The sequence below is a fragment of the Pygocentrus nattereri genome, chromosome 16 (genome assembly GCF_015220715.1).
Source record: "Pygocentrus nattereri isolate fPygNat1 chromosome 16, fPygNat1.pri, whole genome shotgun sequence".
Taxonomy (NCBI): domain Eukaryota; kingdom Metazoa; phylum Chordata; class Actinopteri; order Characiformes; family Serrasalmidae; genus Pygocentrus; species Pygocentrus nattereri.
The window spans coordinates 37,244,499-37,265,520 of NC_051226.1; the positions used below are offsets into that span (position 1 = coordinate 37,244,499).

Sequence of the window (21,022 nt, forward strand, 5' to 3'; positions counted from 1 at the left end):
GCACCAAACCCACTGTTTCAAAATCCAACAGCACCAAATACACTGCTGCATCAAAACCCACAAACCCAAAACCTACAGGCTTCAAGCTAGCACTGTTGAAGCCCTCTAAACCCACACCCACAAAATCTACAGCAGTCAAACCCACATCTCAGAAAGTCCCTCATCTCAAGCCCTCTCCTGCAAAACCCACTCCTGATAGCAAGAAAACATCAGTGAACCCGCCCCACATTACTGCACCCACTGCAGCCAGGACCTCTAAGAGACAAACAGACCTGTTAATGTCTTTATCTGACCAGCGTCCTATTATCCCAAAAAAAGCAACCTCTAGCCCAGGTAAAAAAACACCACAGCCCAAAGCCAGCACCCAACGCACACCCAGACACACCCTACCTACGCCTAGTTCCATGCCATTCACCCCTCTTGTTTCAAAGATGCCCCAGAACACCTTGCCAACTCCGATTCCCACGAAAATCCCCACAAAGACCCCGAAACCTCCTGCTACCTTACCGACAGCCACACTAACTTTAGAGACACATACAGTTCTAGCTGCAGATGGAGTTCAAAACTGGGATCTGGATCCAACACTGTTTGCTTCTCTAATGGGACCACCAGGCGAAAAGGGAGATTCTGGACCTCTGGTGAGTGGCCAATTGGTCTTGCACAATATTTGTGCATGTTTGGGTGTTTGTGTGTCTTTAAGTGTGTGTGCCTTATCACACGGATGTCTGAAGTGCTGCCTGTACCATTTGTGATCAAAGAATGGCCGTATTAAAGAATCTAAAACGTGAGAATTTTTTTTCAAGCGTTTTTTCATCCCTACATTTCATGTGGGATATTTTCTAGTTCTGATGGGTCCACAATATTCTAATTTGCTTTATTTTAATCAATTGAAAGTTTTGCCTAACTTGTGCTGCCGCAATAATATGGCTGCTACACACTTTGCAGAGTGTTATTCAGCTTTCATTGGTTAATCATGTGGCAGCACCGTTGCCAGTGAATTACTGCTACAGCTAATTGCTGTATTCATTAATCCCTTCTGTGCAATATGTTGTGATGTTTGCGAGGTATGGAGTGAAGGAGTTTGGTGGAAACCCATGCTAGCCCTCACCCTCCTAGCTGGGTGACTTCTTGTAATATACTGGGAGACCTAGCTCGCAGGTGGAAATTGGCCATAAAAATTGGGTAAAAATCCAAATTAAATTGTAATTGAATTTACAGAAGTGTATTGGTTTTTTTTTATTTTCTGCTTGCAGATTAGCTGCCAAATGTTATTGTTATTTCTGGAATTTACTGCAATTTTATTTACAGAGGTATAACTTTTATTTAACAGTAAAGCCTGACAAAAAGTGTCTATCTCTGTATCCCGTGTATCTGCATGAATTTGCAGAACATTCTACTTAGCCTATCAATTAGATGGCGAGGATGCCACTGAGAGACACGAGTGCTCGGGCCCCGCCACTCTGCCGGCTCTCTCGGCCGTCATCATAGGCGGTCCGGGGGGTGGGTTCATGCCACAAACTTGAACACTACAGTTTCTTCTTATGTTGAGCTGGAATTGTACCAATGATCTGTAAAGCTTGTCAGCCTTGCAACAGTAGATGAATTTGTTGTTTAGCGTAATGTGTTGCTGTTTTGTGTTGAGGTGACTGATCTGACCACAGAAAGTACTACAATCTAAGCAAATGGCAGAGGTCTAGGGAGATATGTGTATGGTTGTATTATGTATTGCTGTGTGGGTGTGGGTGTGGGTGTGGTTTGTCTGAGCCTCTGTGCATTCACACATTTGTGTGTTTGACGCGTTTGACACCCCCACCACCCATTTCTCCATCACCCTCTTTATTTTGCGAGAGGGTCAAACATCTCGCTTTCAAAGCAAAGTCAAAGGTCAGGTTCAACAGTAAACAGTTAACATTTCATGTCACTTGGTTACTGAATACACACAGGAATCCTAATCCTTGTATTCGCATGGAAACAAGGCCGAAATTTGGGATGAAGTGAAAAATTACGTCGTGTAACAGTGAATGAGATTACATTCATTACATAATCCCATAACTGCAGAAAATCAGATTTTGTGAGTAATCCAGTGCGTTTATATACATTTGGGTAATCAGATCATGTGACAGCTGAGGGTCTACAAAAGGTAAACATGACATAAAACTCAAACTTCACATGGAAGCTTTTTTTAAACATCCACTTTGCCTGAAAATATGGGCATACATCATCTACAGGATGGAGGATATTTAAACATTCATTTTAGCAAGCATGTAATTGGCTTTAGCGATGCTCCAAAAGTGTTTTGTTGCCGTCTCGCACGTGGCGTGTTAAATGCTGCTCACTTATTTCCATTACTGTGGTCGGTTTCCTCACATGCACAGACTGAGAAATCTGAAAGAAACCAAAGTAAGAGTTTACATGCACTGATTACTGAGCTAAAATCCAGCTCTCTTTATCAGGTTTCTAGACCTTACTCCGGTCTAAGAAATCGGATAACCACAGAAATCTCATTATGATCACATTATTCAGTAAATGTAAACACACTCAATATTGTGATAGTCTTGTGTCCTGGCTATATTAGTTAGAGCCCAGCCCTTTCGAGCTTTAAAGAATATTTAGGAAGAAATCTAATTCATACAGCTCTCTCAGCAGATGCAGTAGGTTAGAAGATGTTTGGTGTCCAGTTTGCATCTTCAGTTTTGCGCTGGAGCTACAAGTCTAAGAAGCAGTTAACATGTAGCTATTGTCAGTTTGTACCCAGCAGTTTGCATCATGCAAACTGCATGTCTAAATTATCACACACTTGCACTTACACCGGACAAAAGAGATGATGTAGGCATACAGTTCACGCAGAGCTGATTAGTTAGCAATACGCTTTCATCAAATTTTAGGTACATTTACTCGAACTGAATATTCAGATGGTCATAAAAGTTTAAAAACTCAAATGGTCAAATAATAGAACCTGCATCTGATGTTGTGGTCAGAGTTGTTTTTTTTTTTTCACTTGTTCAGATGTTTCTGCACCTTTCATTGGTTAATAATCAGTTAAGATGGGTCCACAAATATTCTAATTTTATTCTTTATTCTTCTAATTTAATTCTTTATTTTAATCAATTGAAAGTTTTGCATAACTTGTGCTGCCACAATAATATGGCTGCTACACACTTTGCAGAGTGTTATTCAGCTTTCATTGGTTAATCATGTGGCAGCACCGTTGCCAGTGAATTACTGCTACAGCTAATTGCTGTATTCATTAATACGAGACCTAGCTCGTAGGTGGAAATTAGCCATAAAAATTGGGTAAAAATCCAAATGAAATTGTAATTGAATTTACAGAAGTGTATTGGTTTTGTATTGATTTTTTTTATGGTTCAACAATTTTTAGTAGAACCTGCATCTGATGTTGTAGTGAGAGTTTTTTTTAACTCTTTAGCCCAAAAAAGTCTACTGCAGCCGTCTAAACACTACTGATGAAAAGATTCACATCTACCTGTATAATTTAATGAATTTTGTAGATTTCAGCTGATTTCAGAGTTTTCCAGCTGAAAAGTACAAGGTGAAATACAGTGCGTCTAGGCTAGTAACATTACCTGAAGTGGAAATAGACCATTATCATCTGTCTTTTTATCTTAAAGACTTTAGGTTGACACTTGACTGTAAATTTCAAGTAGCATGTCACTGACTGTGGATTTGTTGTCTGGGTTTATAGTACAGTAACAGTATAATTACTGTAATACTGTAATACTAGCCTATAATAGTAAGATGCTGAGCGGTGCCATTGTCTGTAGTGACGTCTGGTGTGCAGCAGCCTTTAACGTACACTGATCAGCCATGATATTAAAACCATGTCCTTGTTTCTACATTCATTGTTCTTTTTATCAGCTACTAGTTTCTCTGCATACTTTGTCAGGCCCATTTCAACCTGTTCTTCAGTGGTCAGGACCCCCATAGACCCCCACAGAGCAGGTATTGTTTGTTTGGTGGGTCATTCTCAGCACTGCAGTAACGCTGACGTGGTGGTGGTGGTGTGTTAGAGTGTGTTGTGCTGGCCTGAGTGGATCAAACACAGCAGTGCTGCTGGAGTTTTTTAACACACCAGTGTCGCTGCTGGACTGAGCACCAAAAACATCCAGCCAACAGTGTCCTGTGGCCACTGATGAAGGACTAGAGGATGACCAACACAAACTGTGCAGCAGCAGATGAGCTCTCGTCTATGACAACAAGGTAGGAGTGTCTAATCGAGTGGACAGTGAGTGGACACAGTGTTTAAAAACTCCAGCAGCACTGCTGTGCATGATCCGCTCAGACCAGCGCAACACACACTAACACACCATCATCACATCAGTGTCACTGCAGTGCTGAGAATGATCCACCACCCATATAATACCTGCACTATGGTGGTCCAGTGAAGAAGCATTGAAGAACAGGGTAACAAAGTATTCAGAGAAACAGATGGACTACAGTCTATAACTGTAGAACCACAGAGTGCTCTTCTATGGTAAGTTAAACTGATAAAATGGACAAAGAGTACTATAGTAATACAAGGAGATGGTTTTAATGTTGTGGCTGACTGGTGTATTTGAATATTTGACTGAAATGATCGTCCCTAGTCATCTCTTTGCAGAATATGAGCAGAGAATGGAGATCTGAGAGAAAAAAATGCAAGTAGAGGATTATAGGATTCAGTAGAAAAGAAGGGGCTGTGGTGACACACCTAGAGCTAGACAGCTTTTCAGAAATGATGGACTAGACGTGTGTGTATGTGTGTATCACTACAATTAGAGGGGTAAACTGCAGAGCTGACATTGCCAGGGGCATGTGTATGTGCCTGTACGTGAGAGAGCTGTGAGTTCTCTGTTATTACTCAAGGTTTATTAGCCGAAGCACACCATCATGCACCTAAACACACACACTCTAATGCTAACTTACCATGCTGACACACCCCAGACGCATTTAATGAAGAAGACACCCTCTCATTCACACGCACACACGCACACACACACACACATACAAAGTGTGCACCTGCTTACCGTCTTAAAATAACTTACACACCCAGGCAGAAGCACACGCACATTTGGCACACACTTAATGAGTGGGAGACCCTCTCATTAACCCTTTTCTACTATAATAATGCTAGCCCCACCCTACACACACACACACACACACACACACACAGTGACATCAGAGGAGCTGCTAGCATCAGTGCAGATTCAGCACTTTGAGAAGTGTTTGCGCAGCAGTGGACACTGTGTGTATATGTGAGTTCATGACAGAGGGAGACCCTTGGTTGAAAAAGCCACTGTCTCGCACTCTATCTGTAGAGGCATAGCTGTAACCCTTAGAGATTCTTTGCATAAATACGCACACACACCTCCCCCTTTGAGAGCTTTCCTCAATGGAGCCCTTTCATCCCGTGCCACGTGGCATTTGTGGGTGGGGGGCAGGGGGGGTGCAGAGAAAAAGAGAGAGAACTTTTTTATTTGTCCATTTTTTGCCGCTTGTTTGTTTTTCCCATATTGTAGGTTTCCCATGCAGTGACATTTACAGATATTTTTTTCTAATAACTGCATATTTCACTTTATGGTTATGTGATTATTAAAAAAGACTTAGTGCCTATTGCTTCAGTCACTATTTCCCTAATTATATCAGTTCCTGGAGTGCTGGTTTGGAGTCAGCCCTGAAATCACTCAGTTCAGATGACTGCAAAATCTTTGTTGTTGTCTTTTTCTTGCTGTTGGATGAACTGCTTTGCTGGTAACTTAGGCTTGATGTTTAGTGAAGCATGTATGACAGAAGAAGATTTAATTTTAAGAAGTGATGCATAAATACCATTTTTTACAGACTGAGTATGAGAACATGTTTTTTGGTACTCGTTGATACTGATACCATTAATGAGTAGCCTGCTTAGAATGAAGTGAAATCTAGCTGATTTTAAACGGCCTGCATTAGCTGGCTATGTGACATTAGTTACCTAGATGGAATAGCATTGGAGTGGAGAAGAGTGAGTGTTATTCCATACCAGAAACTGTAAGTGAAGTATGTTTCATAGTTTTGATCCTCATCTATCTCAACAGCAGTCTCATGACAGGAATTACATCTAATCCTAGGAGCTCACGTTTCAAGTTTTATGTGTTGTTGGAGTCCTCTGATTGGCTGGTTGAGCTGTAGTCCCCTAAAGCCAGACAATTGTGCAATTGTAGAAATCTTTGGTGACTCACGCTGTAACTACATTTGAATAGACCATCGTGTACAAACAAAGCCTACATTCTGTTGCTCATACTGTACAGAAACACTCAGTCTGATTGACATGCTACATTTTTTGTTCTTTTTACTGCTATTGTAACCCTCTGCAAATAACTGGCATATTTCTCTGTGATGCTAATGGAGGTTGATCTAGCTCCAGTTTCTACATTTTATAAATATGCACATGCAGAATATCAGATATTAGCAACTGTCTTCTATTTCTGTATCGGCACATTTGTAAAAATGTGTTGTTTTTTTTGATGAAGTGTGTTACACATCAGCTGTTATTCTTTTAAAACTTATTGTTGTGGCTGGGTTAACAGCGTTTTGGAATGAAACTATTCATCTATAGAGGTAGATTGTCATTTCATTTTTCTTAAAAACATCCAAAATTTTAAATACTGCATCACCTGCCTTACTATATCACAGTAAAAGGAACTGTCCATGTGTGTGGACACCATGCATGAAAGGGATATAAAAGTGGGCCACACAAACGTGACTGAGAGTGAGCTGCTTTACTCTTTTATCAGGAAAGGGAAATTCATTCTAATGACTTCCTGTTTCCTCTGTGTTTTGTTTAGTTTCTAAACATTGAGCTGTAGCTCATCTGACACACACACACACACACACACACACACACACAAATACACACACACACAGAGACAGAGAGACAGTCATGGCGAGCATGATTATATTTTACTCTCCTGAAACTAGAGCCCATTTTTCAGTGTTGCAGTGTGTGTGTGTGTGTGTGTGTGTAACTTTGTGCTCTTGTCTTTTTTAGGGAATTCAGGGACCTCCAGGAAAGCCAGGACTGCCAGGGAAGAGAGGACCACGGGTAAGTGTGTGGTATTGGGTATAAACAGGTATAAACAGGAAGAAGTGTGTATTAAACACCTTTGAGAGTTTAAATGCAGCAGCCCATAAAATGTCTCACACATGCACACACACAAAACGCTGGGAATTTACTGTGTGTGTGTGTGTGTGTGTGTGTGTGCGTGCGTGCGTGCGTGCGTGCGTGCGTGTGTGTGTGGACCGTGTGTTGTTTTATCAGTAGGTCAGACTGACCAAAGGATGAAACCCAAACCAGAACCACTCTGTCTCTCTGTCCGTTTCTTTAATGTGATTAAAGTTTTCAGATTTATCTATAGATCATTTTGCATATATATGAAACTCTGAAACTAGGCTAGTGCCAGTAAACAGTTGTTAAACCAAGTTTTTGGGGCTGGTTAATTTTGCAGTGGGCCCTAAAACACACATTCATCTTTTATGCCACTTATCCTCCTGGGTCAAGTCAAGTCAAAGTTTATTTATATAGCGCTTTTTACATGACACAAAGCAGCTTTACAGAAAAAAGGGTCCAAGCCCCCGTGAGCAAGCCAATGGAATGACAGTGGCAAGGAAAAACTCCCTAAGAGGTGCCTATCCCAGCATTCTTTGGATGGAAGGCTGAAAACGACCTGGACAGGTCACCAGTCCATCACAGGGCAGATACACAGACATATACAATCACACACACACTCACACCTAGGAGTAATTTAGTGTACCCAGTTGGGTGTCTTTGGACTGTGGGAGGAAACCGGAGCACCTGGAAAACCCATGCAGACATGGGGAAACATGCAAACTCCATACAGATAGGAACTTTGGGCCATCTTACAGAAACTTTCTATGTTTCTATCTTAGCTTAAGATCAGACAGGCCAAGATAAGATTTTTCACAAATTCGTATTACAGAACCAAAACTTATCTTCATTTCAATCTTATCTTACAGCATCTGATCTCAAGTTAAGAAATCCTAACTTACTCTTAACTTACTTAGTGCTTCCTAACAGCACGAAACAATAGGAACAGCAGGTTAAAACAGAAATTAAGACTCTTCTTCTGGGTTTGTCTTAAAGTTAGGACAGAATTTAGGAGAGTCTATGATAAGATTATGACCTTAAAAACTCTTGTTCTGTAATAGCTTCTGTCCTAAATTCAGTGCTACCTAAAGTTGAAGTGGTGAATAAATAGATAAGAGAAGATTTAAGACGTTTCATTTTAATATGTCATTTGTGTAATAAATACACAAAGAAAGAAGTAGATAGACAAAGAAAAGAGAGAGAGATGAAGATAAAATGAGAGCTAGAGAGAGAGAGAGAGCATCTGAGGACGCCTACTTAAGTATATGATGGTCACCTTGGCTGCACACACACACAAAACACACACACACACCCCCACGTACACACGTCTGCACCTCACACCCCTTATAGCTCACACATGCTCAGTGTCTCACCCTTGACCTTTGGCAGGGACACACAAGGGTGTGAGGTGTTGCCTTAGCAACTACTGTCAACATGCACTAGGAGTCTGCGAGAGTGTTGAGGCTAGGGGACAAGTTGAGCTGTGTGTGTCTGTTTGTGTCTCAGCTTGTATCTCTGTTTTTTGCATGTGACTCTGTGTGTGTGTGTGTGTGTGTGTGTGTGTGTGTGTGTGTGTGTGTTGGGGGTGGCAGGGTAGGGTGTGGTTTGAGTGTGTAGTGTGTTTTTTTCTGTGTGATTCTGCATGAATGTTTTTCTTGGTTAAAGAGAACATTTGTTTGAGTAAAAGCACCTTTTCATTATTTACACTCTAAAACCACTCAACCTATGAACCAAGCACAAACATACACGCACTCAGCTCTCCACCTCCACACGTTATGCAAGCACACACATCCACTCAAGCAGACACTTTCTCATTCACCGCCAGAGCCACAGACACAAGCATTCACACACATACACACACACTTCCCATTCACCTTTGCATCCAGAGCACACTGACCTAGCAGACTCCAACAAAACCAAACGTTTGGTTGGTGTGCCACCTGTATGTGACTGCTGAGAGGCTTAAAGACTGCAAGCTGGGCTGCCTGAAAGTGGAGCCCGCAGGAGAAAAGCCCATAAAGACAATTCATTTTGGCCCACCATAAATTACCCTACACCCACCATCTCACCCAACGAGAGAACAAACATCAGTGGGGAACAGGGCCTTCTAGATCTTCAGAGAATGCGTGTATTGTAGTAATACTCCTTTTTCATTATCGTTGTTGTTGCAAACAGTTACATTCTTGAAAAGCACTGCTGAGCAAAAGGACTGCAGGAGCTGAACTGAAGGCCAAACTATCAGATTAACCTCCAGCATAATTAAGAAGGAACAGTGGAATCAACCATTCGTGTTTTGATTTACGAACTGGGACCAATGCAACAAATGAGAAGTTCTCAATAAGAAAAAGCTCTAGTCTTGGCCAGGGCTCACCAATCTTCCTAAAGGACTGGCACAGGTTTTTAATCCAAACAAGCAGAAGCACGTTTGATTTTAGTTGTTTAATCAGTTGGTCTTAGTCTTCAAACATTTAAGTAGTTATATTGGGTAGTTCCTCCTGCTTGGTTGCAATGAAAATCGTATTTTTCCAGAATCTTCTCCCCATTCACACTGTTCTAGAATATCCTCCTCCATTCACTCTGTTCTAGAATATCCTCCTCTGTTCACTCTGTTCTAGAATATCCTCCTCCATTCACTCTGTTCTAGAATATCCTCCTCTATTCACTCTTTTCTAGAATATCCTCCTCCGTTCACTCTGTTCTAGAATATCCTCCTCTGTTCACTCTGTTCTAGAATATGGTCCTCTATTCACTCTGTTCTAGAATATCGTCCTCTATTCACTCTGTTCTAGAATATCCTCCTCTGTTCACTCTGTTCTAGAATATGGTCCTCTATTCACTCTGTTCTAGAATAACATCCTCTGTTCACTCTGTTCTAGAATATCCTCCTCTGTTCACTCTGTTCTCGAATCTCCTCTGTTCACTCTGTTCTAGAATATCCTCCTCCATTCACTCTGGTCTAGAATATCCTCCTCTACTCACTCTGTTCTAGAATATCCTCCTCTGTTCACTCTGTTCTTGAATATCCTCCTCTATTCACTCTGTTCTAGAATATCCTCCTCTATTCACTCTTTTCTAGAATATGGTCCTCTATTCACTCTGTTCTAGAATATCGTCCTCTATTCACTCTGTTCTAGAATATCCTCCTCTGTTCACTCTGTTCTAAAATCTCCTCTGTTCACTCTGTTCTCGAATCTCCTCTGTTCACTCTGTTCTAGAATATCCTCCTCCATTCACTCTGGTCTAGAATATCCTCCTCTACTCACTCTGTTCTAGAATATCCTCCTCTGTTCACTCTGTTCTTGAATATCCTCCTCTATTCACTCTGTTCTAGAATATCCTCCTCTATTCACTCTTTTCTAGAATATGGTCCTCTATTCACTCTGTTCTAGAATATCGTCCTCTATTCACTCTGTTCTAGAATATCCTCCTCTGTTCACTCTGTTCTAAAATCTCCTCTGTTCACTCTGTTCTAGAATCTCCTCTGTCACTCTGTTCTAGAATATCCTCCTCCATTCACTCTGGTCTAGAATATCCTCCTCTACTCACTCTGTTCTAGAATATCCTCCTCTGTTCACTCTGTTCTTGAATATCCTCCTCTATTCACTCTGTTCTAGAATATCCTCCTCTGTTCACTCTGTTCTAGAATATCCTCCTCTCTTCACTCTGTTCTAGAATATTCTTCTCCCTTCACTCTGTTCTAGAATATCCTCCTCTGTTCACTCTTTTCTAGAATATCCTCCTCTGTTCACTCTGTTCTAGAATATCCTCCTCTGTTCACTCTGTTCTAGAATATGGTCCCCTATTCACTCTGTTCTAGAATATCGTCCTCTATTCACTCTGTTCTAGAATATCCTCCTCTGTTCACTCTGTTCTAGAATCTCCTCTGTTCACTCTGTTCTAGAATATCCTCATCCATTCACTCTGGTCTAGAATATCCTCCTCTACTCACTCTGTTCTAGAATATCCTCCTCTGTTCACTCTGTTCTTGAATATCCTCCTCTATTCACTCTGTTCTAGAATATCCTCCTCTGTTCACTCTGTTCTTGAATATCCTCCTCTATTCACTCTGTTCTAGAATATCCTCCTCCATTCACTTTGGTCTAGAATATCCTCCTCTATTCACTCTGTTCTAGAATATTCTTCTCCATTCACTCTGTTCTAGAATATCCTCCTCTGTTCACTCTGTTCTTGAATATCCTCCTCTATTCACTCTGTTCTAGAATATCCTCCTCTATTCACTCTGTTCTAGAATATCCTCCTCTATTCACTCTGTTCTAGAATATCCTCCTCTGTTCACTCTGTTCTAGAATACCCTCCTCTCTTCACTCTGTTCTAGAATATTCTTCTCCATTCACTCTGTTCTAGAATATCCTCCTCTATTCACTCTGGTCTAGAATATCCTCCTCTATTCACTCTGTTCTAGAATATCCTCCTCTGTTCACTCTGTTCTAGAATATCCTCCTCTCTTCACTCTGTTCTAGAATATTCTTCTCCATTCACTCTGTTCTAGAATATCCTCCTCTATTCACTCTGGTCTAGAATATCCTCCTCTATTCACTCTGTTCTAGAATATTCTTCTCTGTTCAAATTGTTCTTGACTATCCTCCTCCATTCACTCTGTTCTAGAATATCCTCCTCCATTCACTCTGTTCTAGAATATCCTCCTCCATTCACTCTGGTCTAGAATATTCTTCTCTGTTCAAATTGTTTTTGAATATCCTCCTCTATTCACTCTGTTCTAGAATATCCTCCTCTACTCACTCTGTTCTAGAATATCCTCCTCTATTCACTCTGTTCTAGAATATCCTCCTCTATTCACTCTGTTCTAGAATATCCTCCTCCATTCACTCTGTTCTAGAATATCCTCCTCCATTCACTCTGTTCTAGAATATCCTCCTCCATTCACTCTGTTCTAGAATATCCTCCTCTGTTCACTCTGTTCTAGAATATCGTCCTCTATTCAGTCTGTTCTAGAATATCCTCCTCTGTTCACTCTGTTCTAGAATCTCCTCTGTTCACTCTGGTTTAGAATATCCTCCTCCATTCACTCTGGTCTAGAATATCCTCCTCTACTCACTCTGGTCTAGAATATCCTCCTCTATTCACTCTGTTCTTGAATATCCTCCTCTATTCACTCTGTTCTAGAATCTCCTCTGTTCACTCTGGTTTAGAATATCCTCCTCCATTCACTCTGTTCTAGAATATCCTTCTCCATTCACTCTGGTCTAGAATATCCTCATCCATTCACTCTGGTCTAGAATATCCTCCTCTACTCACTCTGGTCTAGAATATCCTCCTCTATTCACTCTGTTCTTGAATATCCTCCTCTATTCACTCTGTTCTAGAATATCCTCCTCCGTTCACTCTGTTCTAGAATATCCTCCTCTATTCACTCTGTTCTAGAATATCCTCCTCTATTCACTCTGTTCTAGAATATCCTCCTCCATTCACTCTGTTCTAGAATATCCTTCTCCATTCACTCTGGTCTAGAATATCCTCCTCTGTTCACTCTGTTCTAGAATATCCTCCTCCATTCACTCTGTTCTAGAATATCCTCCTCTGTTCACTCTGTTCTAGAATATCGTCCTCTATTCAGTCTGTTCTAGAATATCCTCCTCTGTTCACTCTGTTCTAGAATCTCCTCTGTTCACTGTGGTTTAGAATATCCTCCTCCATTCACTCTGGTCTAGAATATCCTCCTCTACTCACTCTGGTCTAGAATATCCTCCTCTATTCACTCTGTTCTTGAATATCCTCCTCTATTCACTCTGTTCTAGAATATCCTCCTCCGTTCACTCTGTTCTAGAATATCCTCCTCCATTCACTCTGTTCTAGAATATCCTCCTCTGTTCACGCTGTTCTAGAATATCCTCCTCTATTCACTCTGTTCTAGAATATCCTCCTCTATTCACTCTGTTCTAGAATATCCTCCTCCATTCACTCTGTTCTAGAATATCCTTCTCCATTCACTCTGGTCTAGAATATCCTCCTCTATTCACTCTGTTCTAGAATATCCTCCTCTATTCACTCTGTTCTTGAATATCCTCCTCTATTCACTCTGTTCTAGAATATCTTCCTCTATTCACTCTGTTCTAGAATATTCTTCTCCATTCACTCTGTTCTAGAATATTCTTCTCCATTCACTCTGTTCTAGAATATCCTCCTCTGTTCACTCTGTTCTAGAATATTCTTCTCTGTTCACTCTGTTCTAGAATATCCTCCTCTATTCACTCTGTTCTAGAATATTCTTCTCCATTCAAATTGTTCTTGAATATCCTCCTGTATTAACTCTGTTCTAGAATAACCTCCACTATTCCCTCTGTTCTAGAATATTCTTCTCCGTTCATGTTGTTCTTGAATATGATCTCTCTCACTCATTCTTTTCTAGTTCATTTGGTTTATAAGTCTTGTTTTGAGACATTCTAAAACAACTGTTATACAGCAGTGAGTTCCGGCCGTGCGAGCGGATTGGTTGAGAAGCGTACTACCGGTGCTGTTATTTCACCATAACATCACGTTTTTTTCATAAACATGGCATCACTCTGCTGAGACGCCGTTGCTTAGCAACGACTCTGACAGCTGTAGGAGACGCTCGAGCCATTTGAATGTTTTTACTTCTTACTTTGCCACAAACAGAAAATGGATTTTTTTAAGATCACATTTGACTGGCAGCTGATTTGACTCTGAAGATGAGAAGACACTAAAAAAACTGTCAGTCGGTCTGTGAGGAGCTGGAGAACGAACTGCCAGCTGAGCAGCGAGTGGGCGGAGCTCGTTACTCTGACATAGCTCCAAGCTGCTCGCTAAGGAGCTATAATTAGGAGGAAGGAACTGAACATTAAAACATATTAAACGCCGCGTTCACGGCCAGTTTATTCATTTCTTACTGTATTTATTTAACTGCTGTATTAAAGCAGTAGAACATGAGGAGTGTTCACGGCTGTGATGATCTACAGCGACCAGATCACAGCCGTGAACACTCCTCGTGTTCTACTGCTTTAATACATAATACGTGATGTTATTTTGTGATAACACACTCCCTCTCGTGTTTTGTTGCTGATTTTCATCTTTGCAGGTCAGCATTTGCAAATGTTTTTTCATTGTATATAAATTCTATTTTTGATTGTGGCAGTGTTATGTGACTCTCTGATATCAGCTGTGCTGCTTGTTTTATCTCAGGATGACTGTCCTTGTAAAGAGCTGTGGCTGTGAATTGTTTGCACAGCAAGGGCTTCTCAGCCCGCTTATTTCACCCCCTGTTGTAGAAGCTCAATAAAGAGTCACAACATTCCATGTATATCTATATAAAACTAATGTTATCAAAAAGCGAATTTAGTCATGTTTTCACGTGTTTTGATGCACACTTTTGCAGCTAACTTAGCTACTTCTCAGTCAGATTTAGGTGCATGTGGCAGATAATGCAAAATATCCCTTGTTCTTGGTCGTAGGTCACCTAGTCAAATTCATCTCTCCAAGTGAGACCACATTTTCATTCCACCTTAGGCTTGAAAGGAGCCCTTCCATTGACTCGATCTGAAGCTTTCCGGCACTTGGCCAGGTTGTGGAAGTTTCAAAAACATTCTGACTGATTAGCTTAGCTGCTGCTACTGAAGTGACCTTGACCTCTGGTGTGACGCTTGACTCACAGCAGGAAATGGGGCACTAGGTACTATGCACACAGAGGTTGGGCTCAACAGAGTTCAAATGTCAGAGTGTAACAGGTCAGGGACTGTTGTACTTTTTGATGGGGATTTCTAGTGTCTGTAAGTTTAATTATGAAAAAAAAATTTACCTTTGGTTTTTAACTCTTCTCTGATCTGAGCTTGAACTACTTAATAACAGAACGTGTCTGTTTTGGTCATTTATTTTGCCTTTATTTTCTGTGTGTGTGTGTGTGTGTGTGTGTGTGTGTGTGTGTGTGTGTGTGTGTGTGTGTGTGTGTTGTTACAGGGACCACCCGGACCACATGGCAACCCAGGACGACCAGGTCCCCCAGGGTTTAAGGTATGCTCCTCACTCTTTCTGTCTCCCTTTCTCTCTCTCTGTTTCTCACACTAATATCTAAGGGTATATCACAAGTGAAATAGCCCAGTACTGTACATACCAGACACTTTAAATCTCTCTCTCTTACACACTTTTTCCAAGTTAATCCAGGCTGTTTTATTGACATCTAATGGCACTGTTGTATTGCCAAAGCTCAGGTAACAAATCGAGAGCAGTGTACAAGTCTCTTACCGTCTTTTTTTCAGGGGAAAAAGGGTGACCCTGGGCTGTCTCCTGGAAAAGCTCCTAAAGGAGAGAAAGTGAGTATTGAGGCCTTCTTATAGTGCCTATGGCACAGACCCCTATCCAGCATCTCCTGTTTTTTCCATCTTGAGTCATATAGTTTTAGAGATACTAGTACTAAATTTTCCGGTGCCTTTGTTGAAATCCAATGAGCATTTTACAAAAAACCTTAAAGAAAGAAAAAACAGTTACCTTGAATGAGAAAGGACACGAGAATGTGAGAAGTTGATTCACTTCCGATAGCATTAAAGTGCGATTTCGGAGATCATCCATTGTGGTGGAACCAACGACGAACGCTCTGAGCTATCCATGAAAATCATTATTATGGCGGATTCACTCTTATTGAAGTGGAGAACCCAGAACACTTTCTGCTCAGGGGTCGCATCTCCTTGCAGACTGAAGATAGTCGTCTTCCATTCACAGTCAGAAACTCTTTGACCCCCTGATCAGTTGCCATGTGATTGGTTACTAGGCAACTTGCGGTTGTAAACATGTTATATTTTTAAATCACGCTGTATTATAGGCCTCCTCATTCTGTTATTGTAGCTACAATCACATTGATGTTAATGAAAAATGGCCTGTGCCTCAGGCTGCTTTAGGTTTGTGTTTAGTAACTATTGATCCACTGGTTTAGATTTGTGTAGAGACTCTAGTGGTCCAGCACTTGAACTTTGTGGAACTCAGTCCTTAAGCTTTGCAGTAAAGACTTGAGTGGTCCAGCGCTTTAGTTTTGTGACAGTGATGCTAGTAACCCAGCCCTTCAGCTTTGCGGTAGTCAGTGCAGTGCTGTAGCTTTGTGCTGGAGCTGTTTTTTCGAAAGTCAGCGTAGTGATCAAGCCCTGTAGCCTTGTGGTAAAAATGCTATTGACCCAGTGCTTCAGCTTTGTGGTGAGTCTGGGAGGAGTCTGCATCTGTTTTCAAATGAAGAGAAAAAGTGTCATCACTAAACACAATCCAAACTATACTTTCCCAGCACTGGTTATTGATTGATTATGACTGATGTTGTTTGTTTGTAGGGAGACCCTGGGATTCTCGGTCCTGTTGGTTTATCTGGTATAGAAGGTCGAAAGGTAGGTAATATTTCCTGCTGACAACCAAAAGGATAAGAACAATGATGCTGTTTGTCTGCTGTTGCATTTCTCTGCCTCTCTCTCTCCTCTATTTTTTCCATGTTTCTCACTCTGTTAATGTCTTACATTTCCTGACATGCACATTCTATTTTTGACACAGACACACTCACACACTGTGCTGTCCAATTGTATGCCTGTTGCCATGGAAACCAAACGTAAACACAGCAGGGAATCCCCATTGAGTCTTTCATAGTTGTGACTCAGAATCACCCCTGCCTGCAACACACACATTTTAGACATGGCTGCTGAAAGTCACTGAGTGGGACACTATGAGAAACTTTCTTTGTTATGACTGTGTGTATATGTGGGTGTCAGTGTGTGTGTGTGTGTGTGTGTGTGCCCATGTGTATACGATACAGCTGCTCGTGATTACTGTAAGTTTCTCTGCCAGATGTTTTTCTGTTCCCAACACTTTTGACAGCTGTGTGAACATGGAGTGTGTGTGTGCATGTATGTTCTTGTCTCCTGTGTGTGTTTGAGTGTGTGTGTGTGTGTGTGTGTGTGTGTGTGTGTGTGTGTGTGTGTGTGTGAGAGAGAGAGAGAGAGAGAGAGAGAGAGAGAGAGAGAGAGCACCAGTGTTAGCATGCTGTGTGTGTGTGTGTGTGTGTGTGTGTGTGTTCTTGTCTACTGTGTGTGTGTGTGTGTGTGTGAGAGAGAGAGAGAGAGAGAGAGAGAGAGAGCACCAGTGTTAGCATGCTGTGTGTGTGTGTGTGTGTGTGTGTGTTCTTGTCTACTGTGTGTGTGTGTGTGTGTGTGAGAGAGAGAGAGAGAGAGAGAGAGAGAGAGAGCACCAGTGTTAGCATGCTGTGTGTGTGTGTGTGTGTGTGTTCTTGTCTACTGTGTGTGTGTGTGTGTGTGAGAGAGAGAGAGAGAGAGAGAGAGAGAGAAAGAGAGAGAGAGAGCACCAGTGTTAGCATGCTGTGTGTGTGTGTGTGTGTGTGTTCTTGTCTACTGTGTGTGTGTGTGTGTGTGTGTGAGAGAGAGAGAGAGAGAGAGAGAGAGAGAAAGAGAGAGAGTGAGCACCAGTGTTAGCATGCTGTGTGTGTGTGTGTGTGTGTGTGTGTTCTTGTCTACTGTGTGTGTGTGTGTGTGTGTGTGAGAGAGAGAGAGAGAGAGAGAGAGAGCACCAGTGTTAGCATGCTGTGTGTGTGTGTGTGTGTGTGTGTTCTTGTCTACTGTGTGTGTGTGTGTGTGTGTGTGTGTGTGTGTGAGAGAGAGAGAGAGAGAGAGAGAGAGAAAGAGAGAGAGAGAGCACCAGTGTTAGCATGCTGTGTGTGTGTGTGTGTGTGTGTTCTTGTCTACTGTGTGTGTGTGTGTGTGTGTGTGTGAGAGAGAGAGAGAGAGAGAGAGAGAGAGAGAGAGAAAGAGAGAGAGTGAGCACCAGTGTTAGCATGCTGTGTGTGTGTGTGTGTGTGTTCGTGTCTACTGTGTGTGTGTGTGTGTGTGTGTGTGTTCTTGTCTTGTGTGTGTGTGTGTGAGAGAGAGAGAAAGAGAGAGAGTGAGCACCAGTGTTAGCATGCTGTGTGTGTGTGTGTGTGTGTGTGTGTGTGTGTGAGAGAGAGAGAGAGAGAGAGTGAGCACCAGTGTTAGCATGCTGTGTGTGTGTGTGTGTGTGTGTGTGTGTGTGTGTGTGTGTGTGTGTGTGTGTGTTTGAATGCTTGGCACCCTCTTGGCCCCATGTGTTTCTTGTTGTATGTGCAAGGCAGCAGACAGAGACATCAGAATGTATAAAAGAGCCGGTGGAAAATGGACAGACCACAGCAAGCGGTTGAACAGAGAGATGAGTGTGGGAACAGAGGAACGAAATAATAAACGGTAGAGTGATGGAGCGACCATGAATGGACTGAGCCTGTCCAAGCAGAGACACTGAAACAGTTTAATGTTCTGGAAATGATGTAGAACGTGCAGTGGAACACGGTAGCCATTAAGAGGTGTTTTCTGGAACAACAGCGGATTATTTCAGATCATAAAAAGTTTAGAACTACCTACAGAGATTTGTAATACTGAGCTGAACATAAACGCTCCCCGAATGTGTGTGCAACTGAAATCATCCACAGATAAAATACACGCCTGAGTCACAGTGATAATGCATTTGCAATCTGGAACAATTCGCACAACACTGGCAGATCTGCTTTAACGCAAAGATGTTTCATCTCCGCTGTCGCCATGGAGATGAGCCTTGTTTTGGACATGGCTTGTCCAGTGTCTAACTATGAAGATGGTCAGTTAGAGATTTATGATAACTCCTGGACTTTTGCTGTTTGAACTATGCATCACAAGTTACTGTTAGTTTATTAGGCCAAGGCTGCTTTACACAAATCCTCCCGCAAAGCCATTGATAGTCAACTGACCTGAAAACATTTGACCTGGCATGTGAGGTCTGTGCTGAGCTGCAGTTCACCTGTAAAACCTGTTACAAGTTTCTAGATGTCTCATGATACACATACTGGCATTATTGATTATAGAATAGTGCAATTATTTTAGCTTATGCTGATTTGGCAGATCAGATGTTTGTAGTAAAAAATTGCCTTACTGACTTTGAAAAAACGAAATAAACACTTTCAAACTAAGAGGCTTAAAAGCTTTTGGCAAAAAAACATCCAGGGAGTAAAACAGAAAAGTTGGTACCTAGTAGCAGCAGATAAGCTATTTGTCCTCCTGCTCATTAATACCCTGGAATGAAGGATATTATTTTAGAGTTTTTCCTCCTGTGCCTCAGTAACAGCCTCTTCTCTGAAGGCTTTACACCAAATGTTGGAACATAGATATGAGGATTTGATTACATTCAGCCACAAGAGAATTAGTGAGGTCACTGGTGTTTGACATGTTCTGGATCATGACTGCCGCACGGGCACTTCAGACAACGCAGTTCCACTGCTCCACAACCCGGCGCCTGGGGGCTCCAGAGTGTCCCATTCTATTTGAAGATTTTTTTGTAGTGTGAACACAGTTTAACACTTCTGTCAGCAAGGCTTGCGCCTTAGTTCAGAGATCACTAATTAGATACGGAATTGATTGTAGTAGGGAACTAGTACTGGCACATTTACATTTGTTGTGAGATGTAATAGTCAGCTATTTTTACCTTGTTGGTCAGTGAATCATAAGATTGGTGATTTCCTTTAACCACGCAAAACTGCTCTACAGCTGATTGAGATTAGATGTGCTGCTTGTACAATTATGGACTACTGGTGAGGTGTGCGTGCGTTGGCTGGCTTGATATGGGAATGGGCCTCAGAATTTTCCATGGAAAGCACCAGTGAAGGAAACAGACATCCCTCGAAAGAGCTGCACAAAATGTTGTAATTTCACAGCCTTGGCTGATAGGAGTGTGTGTGCCTGTTTGTGTGTGTGTAAGCGGCCTGTTTTGGATCTGAATTGTTTTCCAGACACTGTTGGGTCAGAGAGAGTCCTGCCAAGGCATAGCTACACAATTTACACATCTCTGTCCCTCTCTTGTCGGTACACACACACATTCTTGGCTACCTTTACGTTGTATTGAAACATACAGCATACATATTGAGATGCACTCAGAATGTGTGCAATGTGAGATGTCCACTAGGTGGCGCTGAGATTTGGTTGAAGGTGGGGCTGGGGAGAAATCATACTGATCTCTGATCTCTTCACTATTTGACCAGCGAACCTAAAGATTTACCAAAAATGAAATGTCACAACAGCCCATATTTAAGCTGAGGATGCTGAAGCAAAGGCAACAAATGTAAAGTCATGCCACACTGGCAAGCGTCTAAGGTGATGCTGACAGGCAGTTTTATGACTGGTTTATGACAAATTTAGAACTGTCCAGTCAGCTTTTAGTGCAGACTTCACTCCATCTGTTTACGCTTATCCTTAAACAACCACTAGTGTAATGCGACCTTAACTGTACTGTTGGAAGAGCATGATTTTAGCATAATTTAAGAGTTACTTGAAGTTTATTAAAGAGCAATTTTAATGGGATACTTTGGAAAGAGGTATAATTTACCAGTTTTTTCCCCTTACCCCAAATGAAGCACATCAGCCAAAGACATGTCTCGGCTGATGGACTGCAGTTGAAGTAAGAGGAAATTAGGGTAAATTAGATTTTTCATCAAACTATTGCTTTAGGATGATTATCATATTAATAGACACGGATGTGAGAATGTAATCCTTTGTTTGTTGAAGCATTTATTTTAAGATGATTGAAATGTTATGACAGGGTTTAGCTGGCCTCAAAAGGAGCATGTTCAGGGTTCATGGAAAACCACTAAAGGGAAACACACACACACACATACCTCCACTCTATGGGCTTTTCATTAGTCAGCACAATCCTGCATTGTCCCTGTAAAGTTCACAGGAACTGTGACTTTTGAGAAATGTGTGTGTGTGTGTGCGTGTGTGTGTGTGTGTGTGTGTGTGTGTGCGCGTGTGTGTGCGCGCGTGTGTGTGCGCGTGTGTGTGCGTGTGTGTGCGCGTGTGTGTGTGTGTGTGTGTG

The 21,022-nt window shown here is 41.7% G+C and overlaps 1 protein-coding gene across 1 annotated transcript in view; it reads left to right on the plus strand.

The window, feature by feature from the left end:
- Positions 1–21,022, plus strand: part of LOC108439562 (collagen alpha-1(XXVII) chain A-like) — a 93,022-nt gene that overhangs the window by 21,521 nt on the left and 50,479 nt on the right. The window contains exons 3-7 of the mRNA XM_037545734.1: positions 1–638; positions 7,022–7,075; positions 15,089–15,142; positions 15,388–15,441; positions 16,441–16,494. The exon at positions 1–638 is cut by the window's left edge and continues 1,377 nt beyond it. Coding sequence (XP_037401631.1) covers positions 1–638; positions 7,022–7,075; positions 15,089–15,142; positions 15,388–15,441; positions 16,441–16,494 — 854 coding nt within the window. The remainder of the gene's footprint in view (positions 639–7,021; positions 7,076–15,088; positions 15,143–15,387; positions 15,442–16,440; positions 16,495–21,022) is intronic.